This window comes from Malaclemys terrapin, chromosome 3, assembly GCF_027887155.1.
Source record: "Malaclemys terrapin pileata isolate rMalTer1 chromosome 3, rMalTer1.hap1, whole genome shotgun sequence".
Taxonomy (NCBI): domain Eukaryota; kingdom Metazoa; phylum Chordata; order Testudines; family Emydidae; genus Malaclemys; species Malaclemys terrapin.
Genome location: NC_071507.1, coordinates 68,800,840 through 68,824,934, shown reverse-complemented (window position 1 = coordinate 68,824,934; position 24,095 = coordinate 68,800,840). Strand labels below are relative to the sequence as shown.

Sequence of the window (24,095 nt, the reverse complement as noted above, 5' to 3'; positions counted from 1 at the left end):
CCATGGTATGCACTGTAGAAGTGCAAAGAATTCTGTTAAGCTTACTAGGTAGAAGATCTAAACTGAGGGAAGGCTGCCATTCCTACCTCTTGAACACACACACTGTTTATGTGCCACTTGCAGAAAGATCCTTGTTGTACCTGATGACATTTCCTAAGGTGGTTAAACTCAGATTTACACATGTCCCTTCTCTCAGCCTGTCCCCTTCAGAGCCTGAAGACTTTTGTCTTTCACTTCCTGCCAAGTCCACCAGATTTATAACTGACTGCTTGGTGATATCTTCATCTAGAAAAATCTGAAAGAAATTCCATCAGTGAAAGGAAAATAAGATATTAAGCCATATCCTTAAAATCACAGCAAGGTACAGCAACCTAAAAGCTCTGTGGATAGTCTGAGTAAATATATTGTAATATGTACTGGCATTAAGAAGCAGAGAATTATTGAAAATATGGAAAGTAACGTTATGGCCGAAAGAGAATGAACTTTTGTGTAAAAATTAAGCAAGACAGACTTAAGAAGGGGCGGGGGTAGGAAGATAAATTTAGCTGGGATACAAACAGTTACATCCATATCAATGGACCAGCATCAACAGGGGAAGCAAACCACAGTGTACAGAGAAGGCGAGTATACAGAAGTTCAAAGGAGCCTTTGAAATAATACTTGCTAAAAGACAGGTCAAAGCAAGACTTGACCAGTAACACGAATACCATACTGAGACACACTGGAACAACGGACACCTAAAGGAGGTTGCAATAATCTTGGCCTTATCTGCATTGGGAATTGGTTGCAATTCCAGCAATTGACAGCCAAACACAGATGTAGTTTCATCGGTGCATGTGTGGACAAAGAATGCCATGGCTAGCACCAGTGGAGCTTATCCTTGCAATAAGCCATTTGTGACAGCAGAATCACTTTTGCAATCTGATGTCTGCATTCCCATACCTCCTTCTGCATCTGAGTCTATGTAAGGAGAAACTCCCTGCAACCAGCTTGATAGTGGCAGGCCTGTTATCACATACAGCTCTGTGTATGGATGACCACAGCAGTGAGAACTACAGCAATCACAAATTATTTCCAAATCACAGAATGATAGGACTGGAAGGGACCTCAGAGGTTAAGAAAAACAATTTTTCTCCCCCCTCCTTGTAACAACCTTTTATGTACTTGAAAACGGTTATGTCCCCCCTCTGTCTCCTCTTTTCCAGACTAAACAAATGCAATTTTTTTCAATCTTCCCTCATAGGTCATGTTTTCTAGACCTTTAATCATTTTTGTCGCTCTTCTCTGGACTCGCTCCAATTTGTCCACATCCTTCCTGACATGTTCGCCCGAACTGGACACAATACTCCAGCTGAAGCCTAATCAGCGCCGAGTAGAGCAGAAGAATTACTTCTCGTGTCTTGCAACACTTCTGCTAATACATCCCAGAATGATATTTGCTTTTTTTGCAACACTGTTGACTCATATTTATCTTGTGATCCACTATGACGCCCAGATCCCTTTCCACAGTACTCCTTCCTAGGCAGTCATTTCCCATTTTGTATGTGGGCAACTGATTGTTCCTTCCTAAGTGGAGTACTTTGCATTTGTCCTTATTGAATTTCATCCTATTTACTTCAGACCATTTCTCCAGTTTGTCCAGATCATTTTGAATTTTAATCCTATCCTCCAAAGCATTTGCAACTCCTCCCAGCTTGGTATCATCCACAAACTTTATAAGTGTTGTGACAAAGTTCCTCCTCTACCTTGGTGGGTCCTGCACTTATTGGCGGATTTGCTCGTTTCACAGATTCACCCTGTGGGTCAGGAAACAATCCAGAGACCTTGCCCTCTGGTAGAAACTATAGTCCAGGTCAATTCCTCCTGTGTTTGATCAGGAGTTGGGAGGTATGGGGGGAACCCGGGCCCGCCCTCTACTCCGGGTTCCAGCCCAGGGCCCTGTGGACTGCAGCTATTTAGAGTGGCTCCTGGTACAGCTGCACGACACCTACAACTCCCTGGGCTACTTCCCCATGGCCTCCTCCCAACACCTTCTTTGTCCTCACCCCTGGACCTTCCTCCTGATAACGCTTGTACTTCTCAGTCCTCCAGCAGTACGCCTACTCACTCTCAGCTTCTTACACACCTCTTGCTCCCAGTTCCTCTCACACACTTCCTTATAGCATCAGAGGGGCCTTAATTAGAGTCAGGTGCTTAACTGCCTCACCTGACTCTTAGCAGGTTAATTGGAGTCAGGTGGTCTATTAGCCTGGAGCAGCCCCTGCTCTGGTCAATCAGGGAACAGAAAACTACTTATCCAGTGGCCAGTATATCTCCCTTCTGCTACTCTGCTGTTCCCAACTGGTCTGGGTCTATCACAGTGTGCTCTCTATGCTATTATTTAATGCAAGTAAACCCCCAAATACTTTAAGCCAGTGGTTCTCAACCAGGGGTACATGTACTCCTGGGGGTACGCGGAGGCCTTCTAGGGTGTACATCAACTTACCTAGATATTTGCTCAGTTTTACAACAGGCTACATAAAAAGCACTAGCGAAGTCAGTACAAATTAAAATTTCATACAATGACTTTTATAGTACCTAGAGCAGTATAAATACTGGAATGTAAGTACAATCTCTATATTCTAATAGATTATTTTATAATTATATGGTAAAATGAGAAAGTCAGCCATTTTTCAGTAACAGTGTGCTGTGACACTTCTGTATTTTTATGTCTGATTCTGTAAGCAAGTAGTTTTTAAGTGAGATGAAAGTTGGAGGTACGCAAGACAAATCAGACTCCTGAAAGGAGTACAGTCGTCTGGAAAGGTTGAGAGCCATTGCTTTAAGATTCTATTTAAAAAAATCACCTTCTGTAACATACTAGGAAATGTGGTCAATGCATATAAGGAAAATGAAGGGGCTTTGAATTCGTCTCTGCAATGAATTTAGGAGAATTTACTTTGTGAATTTACTTTTCTTGCAGAATTAGTTAAATAAGAATTTTAATCTTGTGAAACAAATATGCTGAATAGTGGAAAATAGGGCTTCCTCATACTGAACCTGTTTGAATTGGATGGTAATGACCATGTGAGATCGACTGCTTGTAGCATTCATGCTGGTTGAAGCTGTGGTTCTTATTTTAGTTCCTTGTTCCATTAACCTCTCAATTTGTGCGTAGCTGTCACAAGGCACCAGTTTCAAACCATCCACATAAAAGCCTTGTTGCTGGTCTTCTCTAACCTTGAGTCCACCAGGTTTCTTGGTTTCAGACAGTAAATCTATTACCTATGGAGAGGTATTTACAGTCAAAATGTGTTACTAGATACAGCTATGTAGTGATTGAAAAAGAACATTTTGTGAAAACAAAGAGAATGGAAAAAATCTTTCAAAGTCAAGAAATGATAGCGTGATTTTGTAAGTAGCAAGCAGAAAAGCAATTAACTATACAAACACTGTTTATGGTAGTTTATTACCATCTGGCACATCATAAAAACCACAGCTAGTTGGTAGAAATGCTTGTTACTTTGAATACATAACACAACTGTCTTTTTAACATGTGTGGAATTGTTACTCTCTGCACATTCATTTGGAGTGGCAATCCTTTAAGCACTCTGAATATGGAACTGCCTATCTTTCCCTCCAAGAGGAGTTCCATGCACAGAGTACTAGCAGAATCAAGCCCATGGGTTTTTCCTAAATAGCATCAATAGAAATAACCCATTTGCAAAATTCAGATAAAACAGACAACACCAAGTCACAATGCAGGAATGAGATATGACATTTGACAATGCCACAACCAATGTCCCCCCTTTTATCATTACGCAGATACTTTCAACTGGTCTGCCCCTCACTTTCTTCCGGACCTCAGAACAAGTGTATATGTTCTTGATCAGGGGCGGGCAAACTTTTTGGCCTGAGGGCTGCATCGGGTTTCGGAAATTGAATGGAGGGCTGGTTAGGGGAGGGGGATGTGCCCCCCCCTTCCAGGACTCCTGCCCCATCCAACCTCCCCGTTCCCTGACAGCCCCTCCCACCCCCCGAGACCCCTGCTCCATTCACACGCCCCCACTCCCTCTCCCCTGACCGCCCCCAGACCCCCATCCCTGACTGCCCTCCACCGCCCCATCCAACCCCTCCTCTCATTCCTGACAGCCCCCGCTGGGACCCCTGCCCCATCCAATCCTCCTTTCTCCCTGTCCCGACTGCCCCCGGAACCCCTGCCCCTGACTGCCCCCTGCCACCCCATCCAACCCCACCTCCTTCCTGACTGCCCCCCCGGGACCCCTATTCCCCCCGACCCCTATCCATTCCCCCAACCCCCTTCTCCCCCGCTCCGTGCCCCCTTACTGTGCTGCCTGGAGCACTGGTGGCTGGCGGCACCACACAGCTCAGAGCACCGGGTCAGGCACTGCCCCAGAAGCTCACAGCCCCACCGCCTAGAGCATTGCGCTGGTGGTGGAGCGAGCGAGTTGAGGGGGAGAGGGAACAGCGGGGAAGGGACCAGGAGCTAGCATCCTGGGCCAGGAGCTCAGGGGCCAGGCAGGACGGTCCCATGGGCTGGATGTGGCCTGCGGGCTGTAGTTGCCCACCTGTTCTTGATGCATAATTTAATACCTCATCTTTTTCTTCCTTGCCTGTCCTTCCTGTACAAGAGATCACCCAACCCTCTATGCCAGTATTCCAGTCATCAGATTTATTCTAAGTCTCTGTGCTGCCAGTTATGTCATAATTTAGCACATGCAATAATACTTCCAGTGCTTCCTGTTTATTCCCTATATGCCTGGCATTTGTGCAAAGACATCTAAGATGCTGAGCAGATTCCCTCACTGATTACCCTCTTGGTGCTCCTATGACCCTCTTTTAATTTGCCATGTCCACCAACATCTAGCCCTTTGTTAAGGTAGTCATTTTAATTTTACCTGTGGGCTTTTGTCATCTGCTCCATTTGAACATGGGCCTCCTCACTCAATTATCAAGTTGGTGCGCAAAGATGCTCTTCCACTTCTTGGTCAGGTGGACCCCATTTCCTCCCAGCAGTCCTCCTTCCTGACACAGCATCTCATCATCGAAGAAACCAAAGTCCTCCCATTGACACCAATTCAACAGCTATGCATCCATCTCCAGTATTTGCATGTCCTTGCCTAGGCCCTTGCCCTCAACTAGGAGATATACCTATCTCATAGAACTAGAAGGGACCCTGAAAGGTCATAGAGTCCAGCCCCCTGCCTTCACGAGCAGGACCAAGTACTGATTTTGCTCCAGATCCCTAAGTGGCCCTCTCAAGGACTGAACTCACAACTCTGGGTTTAGCAGGCAAATGCTCAAACAACTGAGCTATCCCTCCCCCCATAAAAACCACCAACTCCATGGATGAGCAGCATGGGGTAGTGGTCAGAGGGACAGATAAGCCTTGGTAACCTTTCCGTAACATCTTGGATGCAAGCTCCAGGCAGGGACCATACCTCCCAGGATGTTCGGTCTGGTGACAAGATGGATGCCTCCATCCCCTTCAGAAAGGAGTCCCTTATCTCGTCCCTTTTCTCTTCCTCTTGGATGCAGTGGCTGCAAGCCTCTCAGCTTTGGGGCTTGTGGTTTCTCTCTCTCAGCCACTGGGGTCTAATCCTCTCCTCCTGTGCCAGTACAGATACCAATTCTTGATCTCAATGGACAGGAGACCCGAGGTGGCCAGCAGCCAGTCTCCTCCCCACAAAGCAGCTGGTTCTCCTTCCTTCTCTGGGGCCTCTGTAGTAATCTGTACTTGGCCAGCATCCTGCATCCCTGATGTTTCTACAAGCATCCTGGCAATAAAGTAATCATGCCCCTGGAAGCTACGCAGGTAAGTCCTGTCCTCCTGCAACTCTCTTACATGCATTATGAGGGACTCCACCAACAGACACCTCTCACACCAGGTAGTTCCCCCTGCCTACTTCATTGGCAGGGACATGCAGGCTGCATTCCCAGCAAGTCAAGACCAGGGCCTTGATGGAGGCCCCCAGTCCGGATGCCTGTCTGGTGGGGGCTCCCTCAAGTGAAGGAAGAGGAAGAGCAAGCAGTGGTGTTGGCAACACACCATTTTCCTCCCACTGAAGGTTCTTCGTTGTAGAGTAACTGCTAGGCTATGTCTACACTTACAGTGGCACGTAAAATACATGTGCAACACGTGTAGCTACAGACTATGGTGACAAGTCTGGACACAGCCCGCCTTTCACTATGTTGTGTAGCTACATCTGGCAGTGAAACGAGCTGCCAGAACCTTTTCCCATTGCCTCCCCACTGAGTGCTTTTCACTCCAGTGGGGAAAGGTTCCGGCAGCAGGACACTTGACTGATAAAAATAGAGAATACACCTTTACCTCAATATAACGCGACCCGATATAACACGAATTCGGATATAACGCGGTAAAGCAGTGCTTCGGGGGGGCGGGGCTGCGCACTCCGGTGGATCAAAGCAAGTTCAATATAACACGGTTTCACCTATAACGTGTTAAGATTTTTTGGCTCCCGAGGACAGCATTATATCAAGGTAGAGGTGTATATGCTAGGGCTTCAGGAGTGTAGGGCGCACTACTCGTCTGAACGACACCAACATTTGTGCTACGTCTCTCGTGGAGGTGGAGTTATATCAGTGTGGTAGGGCACTTACATCGGTGGGACAAGGCTGCGTATGCTGACATAATTAGACCGACATAAGTTGCCTTACATTGACCTAACTGTGTACACCAGGCCTGAGAACTTAAAACAAGTAAGTTAGTAAATAAACATAAATGGAAAAAGATTAAAATTCAGAATTAGCATGATATACCAACACCATTACCTGCTCGTTATAAATTTCCAGCATACTGAAAGTAACCTGCAAAGACAAGAAGCAGCTGGAAGATAAAGTTCTCTTGAAAAAAAAGCATACTTCTGATATACAGTTATCTCTAAGTCAAAGGAACACAGATTGTCTGGACAAAAAAGCCATTTGTCTCAAACTAAACTGACTGTTGGTATATCTTGTGTCAATGCATGCATACAGTTGGTTTTGTGAGACTGTTTTCCAGATCCACACTGCTCTCTCATAACTCTCATTTCTATGAATCCCCAACCTCCCTCCTCCATCCTTTGTCTCCTCAGCTTGTCTTAGGAAAACGCCATGTCAGCTTATCCATTTTAAGATGGAAACGTTGGACTTTAATAAATAATTTTTCATCAAACTACACTAGCTATTAAGAGTTACAAAATTTCATTCTTGCAACATTATGGTTATGAGAAAAAAATCAGCAAGTGGGAACGTTAAAGATTCAGACATTCATTTGGCAATGTGGCAAACTTGTATGATTTATGGTATATATTTTATTAAATAAACAGCAATATATTCCAGCCACATTCATTCAGAAACGGAAAAACACAGTTTATGCATAGCCTGACCAAGTAAGCATTGCTGTTGGAGCCTTAACTATTGCACTTCCTGAATTTTGAGATTTTAACTGCAGTCTTAATGGTGCATAAACGTTTTTCGCACTTAATTTTTATGGAGTTATTTTTGTTTTTTCAATAATGAAGAAAAAGTTTTATAATGTTAGTGTAGTCCCAAACAGGCTTTGCATTTCCACTTCATTATGGGGAATGCGGTGGTAAGGGATGAGTTCCCAAGTTTGCTGCTGCCATCAGGTCAGAGAATGGAAAACCTACATGCAGCATCTAACGAGGTGGGGAAATGCAAGAAGATTCCCCCTGGTAATGTCCCTGTGCAATTCCTGTGCTCATGTGCAGAGCCAGATCTCTACTAGTACCACCTTAGATGCAAACCACACCAAAATGGATGGGGAGAGGCTGAGTTATCGAGGCACTGAAAGGAATAGCAGCTGGTGTAAGTGTTCTGCACCTGAGATTCAAATGTAGCTAGAAGGAGCTATCAGGTTCCTATTAATTATTCATGGTAACTAGTAAAGGCTAATGCTCATGGTTACACTGCAGTCTATGAAGCTCTTCTACTCTGTTATATGTAGAACTTACCAGGAACACCAGAGTGGAAGGAAAAGATAGAAACTATTTTTGTGGTTGGACACGGATGATGTGGGAGAACTTAATAATCGCAAAACCTGTGCTGCAATGCTAGGGTCATTATTCCTACGGAATACAAGAAGTTTGACAAAACATAAAACAATTTACATGACTAAAAAGAAAAAAGTTATTCCTTTCCTTCAGTAGTGAGGGTTGGAAAGTCTGTTGATGCCTGATTGTTAGGCTTTTCCCTTGTATCATGTTGAGGAGAGGCATAGCTAAGATAAAGGAATAGGTAAGTAGAGGTTCAAAATGTAGGTAACTGTTCAAATGTATAGTCTTCTGTGTGGAAAAGATAGGTTGTGACTAGACAGTGGGTAAAGTTTTCAGAAGTGCCTTGGTTACCTAGATACTTTAAAAAGTCATACCCAGTGAAAACAAAAAACAAAAAAAAAGTTCATGCCAGAATTAAGTTAGCTATTACTGGGACAGGAATAGGTTCAAGTTCTCCTGTATTAGATCAGCTCCTCATTCAAACACTTCTCACTTATTATTTTATATTATGTTTGATTAACACTGAAGCTAGTTTTAAAATGGCAATGGCAGTTTTCCAAATTTGAACTTGAGAGCATATATGGAGAGATCTTGAAAACAAACCAGTGAGGACCATACCTGATATTGCTTGTTCTTCTGGTTCTGAATTGGTTTGAAGAGCTCTTCACACACAACTGGAATTATGCCTCTGTTTGCACCATATCCAATCATAGAATAGCTCTTCCCTGAGCCAGTCTGGCCATACGCTAGGAGAGTAGCATTATAACCTTGCCAGGCATTGTCTAGAACTCCTTGACCAAGGTCACGAAAGACCTCTCTCTAAAAGGAGACATTTTTACTAATAGAGAACGTAAACACATGCACCAGAATGGGATTAAAAAAAGATTCAACAACTCCCAGCCCTCCAAATTTGTTTTAAATACAGATTTAATTTAAAAAAAAAAAAAACTTAATTAAAATTAAGTTTGAAATGACAACTACCCATAAGGCCTACATTTACTATAATCTTTTAAAATAATTTAAATTAAACAGTAATATGAAGCACTATATGTCTGCAGCCAAGTTTTAAAGAAAATCAAACAATTGAACTAGTTGAGGTCATTGGCTAAGCAATGGAATCAGAATTTGTTGAAGTGCTAAACCAGCTTTTCACAGTACTAGCCTCTTCTACAGGTACAGAGAGAATATTTTCTTCATTTCAGTTTATTCAACTAGTTCAGTCCAATGATTAGTTCATTCAAATGAAGAAACCAATGAGACAAAAAAAAAAAGGGCAGAAAATCTTGTTTTCCCAATTCCAATCTATGAATAAAAAGTATGTCTGAGGATGAGCTCTACTAGTTCTAAAATCTTGAAGGACAAGGTGACCAGAAACCATCAATTCAATTCACTAACCTACAGATAAGAACTGATTTATTAAAGAGAGGAGGTATTAATGCAAGTCATATTTTGATAAATTTTCTCAAGTTTTTTTCCCTTATGTATCCAGCACATCTAAGTTATTTTAGTTTATTAGTTAAGAACTGCTGTATTTGAAAAATATCCATTCAGAGACCTTGACACAAATTACAAGTAAAAAAGTTAATCTAATAAACACATCATTCGCTATTTTATAACATAACAAAAAATGTAAAAACTAAGTATCTGAATAATTGTAAATTAAGCTAAATAATTACTTAAATAAATGTTTATATAGTGCGCACTCCTGGTTAGCAAAAAGAAGCACTAGATTTTGTGAAAAGGCTATATTTAATTGCAAATCAACATGTTTTAATGGTTACCTACCAGTGGTTTCCTTTCTTTAGGAAAATAAGTTAAGAGCACAAATGCAAAACAAAATTATTAAAACCATGATTTAAAAATCAAGTTGTCTTGCTTATTGAGTCACTTACATTTAAATCAATCCACTACGACATGCACACACATAAAAGCATTACTATTTAGTTAGTACAGAGGTTAGCAATTACTATTTTAATCTGAAAGTCTTGTTTAATTATGACAAATATATACTTCATATTAATGTACTTCACATGTTAAGAGTTCCGGGACCTGGAAGCATAAATGAAAATGGGAAGTAGTTTTAGATGTTGGTTTGAAACATCCATTAAGTAGATACAGCTAATTCATCTCAGTTCCACTCTTGGGAATTGTAACAATTGCAATCACCAACAGAGTGAGTTGTTTAACATTTCATATTGGTAGGAAGTGCTTTTAAATAGCCCTCTGAATACATTTTACCTGGCCTGCATATCTGCTGTTGGATCCAGCTGAAACGAGCATGCCATCTTTATCCTTTAGAAATCCACTGTGGGACCAGTAAGCCAGGTCAAAGGTAAAGGTTTTCATGTGCCCTGGATTCTTAGGATCATATATGCTTGTGCTGCTGGAATTCATAGAAATCACACACCTGCTGCCTGCATCCTTCTCCCTCTGTATCAAAATTATAAATCACAATCTCAAACCAGTAGCAATTCTAGTCACTTACTCAAAATTTATATTTTGGACCAAATCCTGCAAGCCCTTTGTATGTGGAACTCCCAGTAAAGTCAACAGGAGTTTTGTAATTATTTGGGTATGGAGGGTGTATATGACTGGGACACATAACCACAACATATTCATCATAAAAGGTCCAATACATTAATTTCACAAAATTACAAAAAATTTATCTTGAACCAAACAAGGTAAATGTAGTTTAACTGTAATCAGGGAATAAATGCCATAGAAACAGATTTGAATGGAAAAGATAATATCTGTAATCATGTCCAAATTTGCTTTTTTCCTGATTCTGTAAACACATCAGCCATTAGTGTTGATAAGCTATTGTTGGAAAATCCTTCACTATTGTAGGTATGGCCATAACAGAACGAAGAATGGTACGCTATGTATGCTACTCCTGGGGGAATTATACACCAAAATTAAAAAAATCTGTGCACAATATTTAAAATTCTGAAAAAAATCTGCATATTTTATTTGACAAAATAATCACACCAGTTTCAATTCTTTTTAGTCATTTATTACAAAATACCTGTCAACAAGCATGTCTGTAACAATACAGACAACAAAAAAGATTCAGGAAATGTTTTTTGACAAATAGATTCCTTACTAGGCATATTAATACAGAACTGATTAATAATTAATTTAAACTACAATACAGAACCGCATTTCCTGCACCCCTCAGCAGTGGAAAGGATTTGGGGAGTCAGGGATAACGGAGAAGCTGAGGGAGAGGGAAATAAATTGCTGAGGAGCCTGGGTGTGAACTTGGAGGTTTGTTGGGTATGGGTGGGAAAAGTATGGAACAGGTTTTGGGGGGGAGGGTGGCACAGGGAGGCATTGTTAGGGAGCTTCCTCCAGGCAGACCCTGGCTGACCCCTAGCCTCTCCCATTCAGTCAGGCACATCTTCCCCTGTCCCTGTGTGTTCCTGCACTCCCATGTGTCTTTGCACCCCATCCACATCACTCCACCCCCACTCTGACCATTCCCATATGGCCCCTCCCCCATGTGTCTCTGTGCTCCCACCCAGCCACTCCTCTGTCCCTATACCTCCCTCCGCCATCCCTATGTCTCCATGTCCCCACCCCATTCCTGTGTCCCTGTACCCCCTCCCCAGTGTGGCACTGCACCTCCCTCTCCCGTGGCCCTGTGTCTCCACTCCCATTCAGCCACTGCCCCAGTCTGTCCTCCCCCACTAGCCCTTATGAGCCCCCATCTGAACCCCCCAGCCCAAACCCCACGCTGTATGTCTCCCCGTAGCAAGTCTCCTGACCTGGCCCACTGCAAAGAAGGCAGGCTCTCTCTCTCCCCCCTCCCCCTTGCTGGCAGGGAGCTGCTGCTTTGTTCTAGCGCCACAGTGCCCTCTGGTGGGCAAGAGACGGAACTGCAGCAACATTTCCGCAGAAGCTTTTTTCTGCACAAAAAAATTAAAAATACGTAGGGCTCAATTATGCACATGTGCAGTAGCGCAGAATTCCCCCCTGGTCTCTCTCAGAAGTACATCAAATTATAGAGCACAACCCTGTTGATTTACTTCAGAGGGAGCAAGATCAGGCCCACTAGTTTTCTTACAACTATAATTCTGCTCCGTGAACAGAAGATTCACACAAAAATGAGAGAGACGGTAAAGGATAGCTTATTCCTTTGCATTTTGATTATTGCATATTACATCTTATGATCCTGAACTGATCAGCATTTCTTATTAATCTTGTCTGACAAAGGTCAAAGATACTTTTGTCTGTAGGTGGATTTTTCCAAGTGGAACCATCCAGACTATCAACAGCGTTGACACAGAAATTCATAATCAGTCAAATGAAGATTGAAATTGCTAGATGTATCATTATTGTCCTTATAAATTTGATACAAGTCTTTAACCAGCCAGGAGTCAGAGAATTTTGATAGAGGATTTGCTGTGAACGATCACCTACTGTTCATGGGCTTGTCCATACAGGGATGCTCAGGAAAGTTAAGACGAATTAACGAAGATGTGAAGTTAATGTGCATTAATTACAGTACATTAAACCACTGTGTGAACACACTCACTCAGAAGTAAAAGTGTCCTTAGTTCGCTTTAGCTTAATTCTTCTTTGAGTTTTAGGGATCCTGCTGAATTCAGGGCTTGCCTTTTCCATTTGTCTGGCATTTTCCATTCCTCCTCAATGACCTCTTTGAAAGATATTTCCCATCCATAACAAGAAAGGATCAGCCCTTGGCTTTAGTTTTCTCATCTTCCCTCCTTGGTTGGACCTCAGAAGAAGCCACCTCCTTCCGTCTCCTAGTTTAAAATGTGTATCTGGGAAAGAATGCTGTCTCCTTCTGTGGTTTAGGCTTATCCAAACCACAGAGGTCCCCTTCTTTGGAGAAGAAGCTAGAGCTTGTGGAAAGTAGTGATGCTTTTTGGTCTTTTTTCTGTGCTAATTGTGTCTTTGCCTTTTGGAAGGGTTAATGGGTAATGGGTAAATGGGTAATGTTTCTTCTTAGTTAATGTTCCCTTTTGGGTTACAGTCTGCAAGGACGTGGGTGTTTGTCTCTCAAGTCTCAGCATTCCTCATCAACCGATGTTGAATTGGAAAGGATGTATTAGGGAGTGTCCTCAAGAGCTCAAGTTCTTCCTTTCAGAAAGAAGGAGAATCTAAAAGAATGCCAGATCTCTTGCCAAGTGACTCAATTTTCTGCTTAGGAACAGATGGTGGGAGCCAAGCATTTTTCAATTTAGTGGTGAACTGGATGGAGTGATTCAGAGGAATTTTCATATTTACTCCTGAAAGGTCTCCTGAAATCTGTATCTCAAGAATGGGAATTATGTCCCTGATGCTACCCCATAATGAAAACATAACCCCTCTTACTTCCCAAGGCCTCCCCTCCCCTCTTTCTTTCCTAGCACTGTAGACACAATCCTCCTCCTCTGCAATACACTTGCAAGCAAACTCAGTGTTGAATCAGGCCTGGTCTACACTTAAAATCTTAATCAGCATCACCATCACTCCCTCTGAGCAACATAGCTATGCCAATTTAAGCCCTCATGTAGACACAGCTGGGTTCATGGAAAAATGCTTTTGTTGACCTAGTTACCATCACTCAGGGAGATGGATTTCCTACAATGACAAAAGAATCCCTTATAATCAACTTCAATTTTCAAAAAAACCCTTCAGGATACCACATATTCCACCAATGCCTAGATCTCTCCTCTAATTTCCTTCTATATCTCCCCTCCCAATATTCCCATCTGAAGTCCTGTTTTACCACTTGTCTGTGTATTCTATGCCTTGTACTCCCTTCTCTTCATTCAAATGCCTCCTTAAAATTTGTCTTCCCTTGTGATAGTACAGTCCCAATCAACACCATTGAAGTTCAAAGAATGTGTTTTAAAGTTTCAATAGTCCAAAATAAATTCATTTTAATGTATGATATTTATGTTGGCAAATTTCTTTTAAGCAAATTTATTGTATCTTAAAGCTTCTATGAAATTACAAAATGCATGCCAGGTCCAAATATGTTCACTACTATTATTCCAATCACCACCAGATGGAGCAAACACTAAGTGTTGCCAAACTATACACTTTACTAGAAGCAGTTTGCAAAGAAAATAGTTTACAAATACTCAGCCAAATCATTAAACATTTTATGTAGCAGTTTGATATACCATCTTTTGCTCTGCTTATTTAGAGTGAATTTTTTTCATACTGGGGGAAAAAAGATACGAACAACTAGAATATGTTAAAACCCTGTTAAGCTAACACCATGCTTACTACAATTTGATTCATTCTGTTCTAACAGGGATTCCAGCACTTGGTTTTTACAAATCATTTTGGTTGGTACATGGAACGTATGTTGATTAAAAAAAAAAAAAAAAAGTCAGCTTTCACTTGCTTTTTAAGTAGTTTGCTCCTTTACCTAGTATTCATTTTTAAGTATTTCACTGTATTTCTGTACACTTAATTTAGGTACAAAGCATTACACTCAACATGTTAAGAGCGTCCTCTTTTTTCCTTAAGAGCCTATTAACATTTAAATCTAAGTACAATAAAATTTAAAAGTAACTACTAACCTGACTGAAAGGTCTCACCCGTACTGCCACTTTCACACTGTCAACACTTGGCATGCTATTATTACTTTCACTCTTCCCAGGATATTTCAAAGCCGAAAAACATTTAAAGTAAATACAACTCCTTCTCTAGAGAACCCTGTTTTGAGAAATCAAAAACACAGCTAGGGAAGCGGTTTCTTTTTGATAAGGTCAGTCTATTAATTATTAATATTTTCTCATTGTGTACAAGATACTAGTTACCTGATAAATTATTTCTTAACGTAATTGCAGTAGCTTTCACTAACTGGAAAGTTTAATGTCAGGTTTCACTGTTCTGAAGTCTTCAAAATTGCACCTGGATATGAATCAACATATATGAAATACCACCTAAATTGGTCAAAGAATTAAGACCAGTATATTAAAAGACCAGACTAGCACTTCGAGTCTGCTTGTAAAAGGAATAGCTTTTCCTACTGTTCATACGATTTTAGGCTTTAAAGAGACACTTTCACAGCCACCTGAGAGAGTCAGTGAAATAACTGTACAAAAGTCTGGTTTGTAACTATTACCTTTGCATACTTTTTGCATTGCTCTCAGCTTAGACCAGGGGTAGGCAACCTATGGCACGCATGCCGAAGGCAGCACTCTCAGTGCCCAGGTCCTGGCCACTGGTCCGGGGGGGCTCTGCATTTAAATTTAATTTAAAGTGAAACTTCTTAAACATTTTAAAAATCTTATTTACTTTACAGACAACAATAGTTTAGTTATATATTATAGACTTATAGAAAGAGACCTTCTAAAAACGTTAAAAAGTATCACTGGCACGCAAAAACTTAAATTAGAGTGAATAAATGAAGACTCGGCACACCACTTCTTAAAGGTTGCCAACCCCTGGCTTAGACAATTAAAATAATTGAAGTCAGTTTCACTTACAGGTTTTCAATGTTACGATGTGTTGATTTTGAACTCCGTAAAAGCATGTACGTTCACAGACAATTGTTCACTATTTTAAATTGTGGTAGCATTTCTATTACTCTTAAGTTTTCTAAAAACGCATTTTTTCCAATTTAGTCCAAATTTATATAGGCAATGTCCCTTTAAATGCATGTCCTATTGTACATAATTGAAAATACCAAAGCACTTATATAGCTAGGTTTCTGCTGACACAGCAAACTGGAAAAAAATAGGGAAACATCTGAGGTGTGATCTAGTTTTATAAAACGCAAGAGCAGCTTTCCCAAAGTTTAAAACAAATACAAAAAAAAAATATTGCACAGGTTCAATACAATTGTTTACATTCTGACTTCAATACAGTACATTTTAACCATGAATGTAAGGAATTAGCAGCTTGTGTTCTACAATCCCAATTATTGGTGCCAAAGGGTTAAACATTTTCTATAAAATTTAAAACAACTGTCAGGTTTTAAATTTTTTATCATTATAATAAGAACAAACAAAATTTTAAAAAGAGTTTTGGCCTAATATTGGAGGGTTAGTAATTATGGCGAGTCAACATTAAGATGTTCTCAAGCAATTTGGTCCACTCAAACCATTATTTCCTCTCAAAAAGCTAGCAGACAATAAGCATGTTGTGAAGTATACATTTTTATTTAACATTCCTAAAATAAGCTGTATTTACATATATAAATGTATGAAGTCTTAATATAAAATAGAAAAAACTGCATTGACTGAAGAAATCACACTCCATATGGAGTTACTTATTGAAGACCGTTTATGAAATTTTACAATAATTTATATAAATTATTCTCTTCCAAATTAGATGATTTGTTTTAATAATCCACACAATTTTGATGACTTTACAAACAGTGGTGTACATTACAAATTAAAAAACAGTTATAGCATCTTCCGGCGCACGACTGGCTTTGGAAAATTAGACAGTCTCTTTTTGTTCTTTTGAAGAGTCTTTTCTGCTGTTTCTGCAGTTTCTTTCTGTTTGCTTTTTGTCCCATCCACGGGACTTCCAAACGGAGAAATGAATTTAATTTCCACTGGTGGAGGTGACCAAGAACATTCTTTCCCCGTGGTTCTGCAAAAAATGGTAAGTCACAACTGAATTACATCATGCTTTACAAAAAAACAAAGCCCCCAAAACCACATTTATGGATGTTTTGATAAACAGAAACAAAGCCAAAAAGCTAAATTAAAACAAATAAAATTATAGTCCCTGCCACACCAAAGAAATTCTATGATCAAGCAGAGTCAAAGAAATTCTATGATCAAGCAGGATCTTACAAGGGAATAATTTATACTAATAACTTTATGTAAAGAGCGAGATTTTCCCATGTATAAAATACATTAACATTTATGGCTGAAGCTCCTGACAATCAAAAATGTAATGGGAAGATCATAATTTTCAGGAAGATAAAAAGGCAAATAAATAGCTCCTGATGGATCATGAGATTATGCTACCTTAAATTTATGCCTCTTTTGAGAGCTTAAAAGAGGTCAACTGGTCCCATATCTCAAGTATCCCATATCAGATTTGTTCCTGTTTTAGGTCCATTGTCACCACTATGCCGCTAACTAAGGACATAGTCAGGGATTGATTGGAGCAGCAAAAAAAGAAAGACTAGAGTTAATCTGCATACAGCTGCTAGAGGGGAGGAAGTGGGGAAGACAGCGACTCTGCATCAGGGAGGGGAGAGGAGGTAAAAAGGTATACAGGTCTGTCGCATCTTACGCTGGTATTACGTTCCACAGTCAGCGCGTAAAGCGAAAATCGCGTATAGACAAAATTACATTGAGAGTAATGGCAGTAATGGTACAGTATTAAAATTGTTGTTTTTCTCTTTTTGTTTTTACCGACCGCGTAAAGCTGAAATCGCACATGTTAAATGTGCATAAGATGCGACAGACCTGTACACAACTACAGAATAAATAAGGATGTACTTGACCAAGTAGATTCTGGTCCAAATGTACTGGAGAGGAAAAATGTGCCCCATCAATGGAGAACTGGTTTATATACTGAGAAACAGAAGACTTTAAAAAATTGGAATCTATGGCTTGAAACAATGGCATAAACTAAAGTGTTCCTTTCATTGTATTTCCTATGTTCATAAAATTGAAGTTTTGCTAGAGGCAGCAAGAATCTTTATGATATTCCTTTAAAAATGCTAAACCATAATTAAACTTTTCCTTCTTCAGTTTTCCAACTGCAAAGGGCTCTTTCCTTCATCTTAAATCTTACTGAAATTAAATGAAAAAGACCTCCATGCATAATTTCCTCATTTGCCTGAAACAGAAAGCCAAACTAGTCCTAAATACAAGTCTTGAAACGTTCAGGTGGATGGAGAGCAATTTAGGCTTCTACTTCTGAAAAAAAACTTTATTCCAGAAAAAGAATACTGTTCAATGGAAATGCATATTGATAGATTTGAGCCGTGAAAATAATTTAAAAACAAAATGAAGCAAAAAAACAATAAATGAATCAAGAGGCACAGTAATTTTCCCCAACCATTTAAAAAAAAGTGGATATGGGACACCCAGTTCCACACAAAGGTGCTCAAAGATAAACTCAAGAATTGATTTTCACTTTGCTACATGGGATGTAGGACAAATCAGCAGCTCTACATCAGAGAATTTATATCAATATTTCAAATTGGCAGTTAGCAATATTGCTTCCCACCCAAATTTATTGTGACTGAATATTCTCAAAGGATTTCTGGTGTTTTTAAACCAGTGGGCTCATGAGAACTCTTACAGAGTCATCAAAGCTGTAAAACAAGGGATTCAAATGTCCTCAAGATGCAGTTCTTCGGCTTCCTGCTGAAAAACATCTCTCTATTTGCTCCTTTCCACTGTATGGAGTATGAACTACAGACTTCGCAAGTTTACCACCTAAACCTAGAATGAAGAGAATTTTTGCACTTTATCATCTTTACAAAAATTGCATGAAAGTATTAAGCATTTCATACTTGCTTGCTTTCTGTGTTTTTGATTTTGTAGCTCTTCTTCTCTTCACTTTCTGCTTTCCCATAAACTCTACTGTTTTGTTATCCTCTTCTTTAATTGGTAACTCCTGTTAAGGCAACAGAAAACATATACATGACTTATACTATAGACGCCCTCCCACTCCTAAAGAGTGCTGACTAATTTATAAACATGCTTAGTCCCAAAAAGAGTTTTAAAATCTGATTTATATGAGAATGGAACATTACAAATTATTTTGGGCAAATAGTAAATTAGCCCAAGTTTTGGCCAGGGGGAAGAGGGAGAGAGAGAGAGAGAGGAATTTTCCATGGAAAAGTCAAGCTGTTTCAAAAAGAAATGTCAATTCAAATAGACATTCAAGATGTTTTGTTTGACTCAAATGCATTTATTTATTTATTTCATTCTGCCAGGGGAAGAGGGGGAGATTTCAGTTTTGGTTCAAGAAGAACTAAGTTAGTTTGTTTGGTGGCCAAACTGAAAAAAAATCGTTTGCTCAGTTCTATTATTACTGAAGGAGAATGTTGTTAAAAATAAAAAGTCCACATTTCTTAAGACATTAGCAGTTATTTTCCCTTACATCACAAGTATAGTACCAACATCTGAAAATTCAAATTTGAATAGTAGGAGTTTATTCACCAAAATATAGCTAAAAGCTCAAAACATTTATTTATTCTTATCTTAAACATATACAAGCAGATTTATTTTTGCAAGTATTAATAATAATTAACTCTCAAGAAGAAAGCCAAAGAGTTTTAACTTAATTGATTTAATTTAAATTTTTCTTGTAAAAACATTATGCTTTTACAGAACAGGGTTCTGCAACAGTCATAATTTAAGAATCTAGTTTGTAAAAGAGCTACAGAGACAAGCTTGAAACGGATAGGAAATAATTACAAACATTACTTACCAATTCTTTCACAATCCGTGAAATACTGGACACATGTTTCCTCCTCGACCTCAAAAGAGGGGGTGAGAACACAAACTGAGAAGACAACTCTGGGTCTAAATCCTTGAGCTGTACAGGATGCTCTGCCTTTTCAGCTACGACAAAATGTACAGTTAATGTAAATACGAAGGATGGGGAAAGATAAAAATACAACTAATACTTAAGCACAGAATAGCAAAACCAAGATTACACCCCAGTAAACATATGGTTTGTCTTTAAATCTAAAATAAGGGTCAAATTGGGCTGTCTCATGGAAGCTTAAAGTTCCAGTACTTTCCCATAATGGCTACATCTTGGTCTCCCAAGTCTTATTGCAAAATGTGAGCCAGATAAAAACTAATCCAATGATGCCTGTCTGGGTATCCAGATAACCTGAAACACTGGCTTCGAGAGGTGTGAACTGTCAATCATTTCAGTGACATTTTAACTCTTTAGTTCTGGGATAATTACTTCCCAACCAATCAAAGCACACAAGATGCATGAAGGACAAATCACATCTGAAGAGTTGCATCTCATTTTGGTGCTACAAGTAGGGGAACTCAAACTGTACATAGAATTTGGGAGAGTAACACACTATTTCTTCCACAAATGAAAAACAAAAGGCAGGTGTATGTAATGAAATGAATGACTGAAATACTTAATCTAGATAGAAATTAAAAACAAAAGAAAAGATCAGACTAAGTTTCATTCCCCTGGACTTGTGATATTTCAACTCCCTTACTGTTAAGAGGCTTCTATAATAACCGAGTCCTGTAACTCTTAGACATGAGTAAAAAAAAGGAATTGTATCCTTCACTATGAATCTTAACTTTTATATGGTTAAGTTCCTTACATAAAACTGTGCTCAAAATACGTTTCATGTAGCTGACAGGTGAGAATGAAACTGTAAGCATTCCTATTTTGTGTCAGAAAACAATTCAGGTACCTTTTGATTTCTTTGTAAGCTTTGTGAGAGGGGGAGAGAAAAAGAAGGACTCATTTTCCTCTAGGGAGAGCTTTTGATGCATGCCAATTTTGCTGGATCTGGTCCTTGTAATACGAGTACCATGAACTGCTAAAGTTCTCTCCATTTCATCAAGTCTTGACTCAGTTAGGTCTGCAACTAGCAAAGAAGGATTGCAATCAGTTCCTTGAGGCAAGCCTTCTTCCTCTGTGCTTTCCTCGGATACGGATTGTAATTGCCTCTTTCTGTTTCTATGTCCAGCTCTGGCTGAAGTCCTGGTGGTAGCCAATGTCTCAACTAGCTGAACAGGTGTTTTCTCTAGAGTGGGTTTTCCAGTACCTGTTTTGTCTACTTTAGCAGGTGTAACTCTTGTTGCTCTTCTCTTAGGGGTATCAGGCATTTTCTCTCTCTCCTCTGAATGTATGGCTTCCTGAGTGGGTATAGAATCTGTACCTGAAGACAGATTTAATGTCCTTCTTCTAACATTTCTTCTAGTAGTTACAGAAGATTTAAGTTCCATTTGGTGATGAGACGGCTTAGATGTATCAAGCTCGCAATTTTCTGAAACCTCTGATGATGTACTAATCTTTTTCCTCCTGCCTCTTCTAGTTGGCACAGGCAGCTGCTGCTCATAGGGCTCTGACTCCTGATCAGTAATGATGTTTTCAGTTAGTTGTAAACTAACACTTTTTAGTTTTCTTCCCCTTTTAATGGGACTGACTGCCATTTTTACCTTGTGATCAGTGAAAAGCTGGCTATTTTCTTGATTCCCTGCTGAACTTTTTGCTCCTCTACCAGTCCTTTTAGAAGTAGCTGAAGAAGCAGTTAAGCTACCTGCAAGAGGAATTTCCTCATTAGCCTGTTCAGAAAGTACTGATGCAGGTTCCCTGGTTCTCCTTAACCCTCTCCTCGGAGTACCAACCATCTGTAATGACTGTCCAATAGAATGAACATTGTCCGATGTTTCTAGATGAGTCCCCCTAGTTTTCCTGGGTCTTCTCCTAGGAGTATCAGGGATCTGAGATATTTGCTGATCTTGAGAATTTCCATCAGAATCAAGATGGGAACCTTCATGAATCGCAGAAGTTTCTTTTGTTCGCCTAGCACTTCTCCTCAGGGTACACAGTCCCAACAGATCTGGTCTGCTTGTATTTGACAGCTGTTGAGCATCTGTTGAGGGGATATTTAGATTTTTGCTCTTTCGTCCCCTTGGACGTTTGGGTGTCACCACATAGTCTATTTGACAAACACTGACATTATCTGCACTTGCTTCCGGCACCGTTGTTAGTGGAGTCTTTATTGACTTCTGGGAAATAGCTACCTTTTTGCTCATTAAAGGTATACTTTCATGAACAGACTGTTCCACTATTTCAGAAGTGAATTCTTTACTTCTTGTGTCTTTGATTATGTCTAATAAATTTTCAGCAATAGCTACCTTAACAGGTTCAGGCACATATGGGAATGCCTCTGCAATATTCTGAGACTCCTGATCACTAGTTACAGTGGGCACTGAATTCGTAATGTTCTCTTGGTTATCAATAGTGCCTACATGATTCATATTCTTGTCCTCTGTTTTTGTGCTAACTGGTTTAGTAGATATATCTAATGTTGTAGGGTCTCCTGTCTCAGTTTCACCGTCTTCTCCCTCTAATATTAAAGTAAAATTGCTTTCAGACATGAAAAGCTCTCCATCCCCTTCAGCTGTGTCACATTCATCGGTGTCTTTAGTATCAGGCAAGTCACAAATGAACTGCTGTTTGATAGCATCAAAGTTGTATTGAAGTTTAAGAGTGCCTGATGGATATTGCTCATTAAATGGAGTTGTCTCCACTGTTTCTTCTGAAGCTTGGACATCAGGGGTGCCATCTTCAATAATCTAAAATAAAAGTAAACAGGTCAATTAGTAATAATGTATTAGTTTCTGCATATACTAACTTTCAGCAGGCCTTGATACGATTGAGGTCAATGGTGCCCCCTTCTTTTAAATCATTATTGAGCACAGTAATTAGAAGTAAACAAATCATTCTCTATTACACACAAAATGCACGCAATTTAAGGGACTGAAAATAAGTATTTATTACATGGAACCAGACAGTTAAGCAGTTTTAGATTTTTTGTTTACAATTATGAAGATTTTCTAGCAGCAAGGAGTCAACTGCATTGTAGATCAGGAACTGCCTCCAGTCTATTCTAAGAGGAATACTTAGTGGCTGGCTTTATGTTAAATAGGTTGAAATATGACAACTATGTTCAGATCCATAGTTTTACTTATGAGTCTGGATCCGCATCTGATTTTTATGGCTTGGTTCCTTCCCTAGATTTAACCAAGAAGTAAGTGATGGTAGGACATGCTCTTCCTTTGGTAATTATCAAGTTGTGACCTACAATATGTGACCCGCAGTAACCAAAAGAAAGGGGACACCAGAGCAGAAGAAAAAAGAAAAGATCGGGGGCTTAGGCCCCTTAGAACGACTCAAATCCTGAGAACGAGCAGTGATGTAAATATAAAAATCGTAAGATTCATCAAGTGAGGGAATCACAATATTGGTCTGAGCAAACAGAAAATATTTTAGGCTGTGAAAACTCCAGTCATGGCTATTGGCTCTACAGCAGTCCAGCTTGTGGACAGATTGGCTGACATACAAGAGATAAAAACAGTGCTGCACTGGGGAATTATTTTGGATTGTACAAAACAGCTCATGTAATGAATTCACTGTCTCCCATTCTTTGCAGTTCCCTATCCCGGACAGGATTGCTGTCTTTCCTTTCTGTCCATATAGTATGGATGGGTTCTTACAATCTGAGGAAGAAAAGTATTTCCCCTCCATTGGCCTCAGTGGGAAAAGAAATTGTTCTTTAGACTTAAACGGGGTGGGATGAAAAACTTTCTGTCCCATCCTTTCCAATAGATATACTACTGACCAAGCTGAGAGAAAACTCCTCCAAAGACAAGTCTGTATTAGCATTCACTTCTCATTTTCCTGCCTCCTGTCCTCTTAACGATTGGAATGAAATCTTATTAAGAAAACCTGCCACTCAAGTGTGACTAGTAGATTGACTAAACCTGAGGAACACTGACACTGTACAACCTTCAACACTGACTCAAAATGTCAACAGAAAAGCAGACATCCCACTCTAAACTCGAGGCTTTAACAAAGGGAAAGAGAAGCCAAAGAGGGAAGCCTGCAGGTCTGCTAGTGGGAGAAGGAGGTGGGAGTAGGCACGGGTAGAAAAGCCCTTCCTGTGCTCCAGGTGGCTCTCTACCAGCAGCTATGTCACCAACCTCAGTAGCTTTGTTTCTTGCCTCCCTCATGGCAGCTGCTCCTTTCTTTTCCCCACAGAAGGTTCTTAACCCACTATTACTAGAACCAAGAGTACTCTGACCTTCCATACCCTGGCCTCCAGTCTCCAAAGCTGCCAAAGGCAGAATGTCTATATACCTTCAGAGTCTCAGCCAAGAAATGGAGACTGCATCCCTGTGATTAGCTGTGTGCTCAGAGTGTGTGTGTTGTACTCTCCTACCCAGCCCTTTGAGCTTCACAAGATGACAACAGTGAAATCTCTCTTCTCACCACAGGCATAATTCTGCACAGTGATTCTGAGTCTGCCCTGTATACTGCTCACATGTATCAAAATAACTCCCACAGCTCTTTCTTCAGCCATATGCAGAGAGAGAGGTTGTAAAAATCACATCATAGACGAAATTCAGTAAGACA

At 40.0% G+C, this 24,095-nt stretch overlaps 2 protein-coding genes across 2 annotated transcripts in view; both read right to left on the bottom strand.

The window, feature by feature from the left end:
* Nucleotides 1-15,650, bottom strand: part of LOC128834240 (kinesin-like protein KIF28) — a 53,875-nt gene extending 38,225 nt beyond the window's left edge. Inside the window, exons 1-7 of the mRNA XM_054022857.1 lie at nt 14,561-15,650; nt 10,325-10,448; nt 10,257-10,285; nt 8,637-8,837; nt 6,793-6,828; nt 3,040-3,264; nt 141-295 (exon numbers count right to left, since the gene is read on the bottom strand). Of these exons, the coding sequence (XP_053878832.1) occupies nt 141-295; nt 3,040-3,264; nt 6,793-6,828; nt 8,637-8,837; nt 10,257-10,285; nt 10,325-10,448; nt 14,561-14,614 (824 nt within the window). The 5' untranslated portion in view covers nt 14,615-15,650. The remainder of the gene's footprint in view (nt 1-140; nt 296-3,039; nt 3,265-6,792; nt 6,829-8,636; nt 8,838-10,256; nt 10,286-10,324; nt 10,449-14,560) is intronic.
* An 85-nt stretch (nt 15,651-15,735) lies between these two features.
* The window catches only part of AHCTF1 (AT-hook containing transcription factor 1), a 78,869-nt gene continuing 70,509 nt past the window's right edge, over nt 15,736-24,095 (bottom strand). Inside the window, exons 33-36 of the mRNA XM_054022972.1 lie at nt 20,362-22,255; nt 19,398-19,531; nt 18,475-18,578; nt 15,736-16,586 (exon numbers count right to left, since the gene is read on the bottom strand). Of these exons, the coding sequence (XP_053878947.1) occupies nt 16,394-16,586; nt 18,475-18,578; nt 19,398-19,531; nt 20,362-22,255 (2,325 nt within the window). The 3' untranslated portion in view covers nt 15,736-16,393. The remainder of the gene's footprint in view (nt 16,587-18,474; nt 18,579-19,397; nt 19,532-20,361; nt 22,256-24,095) is intronic.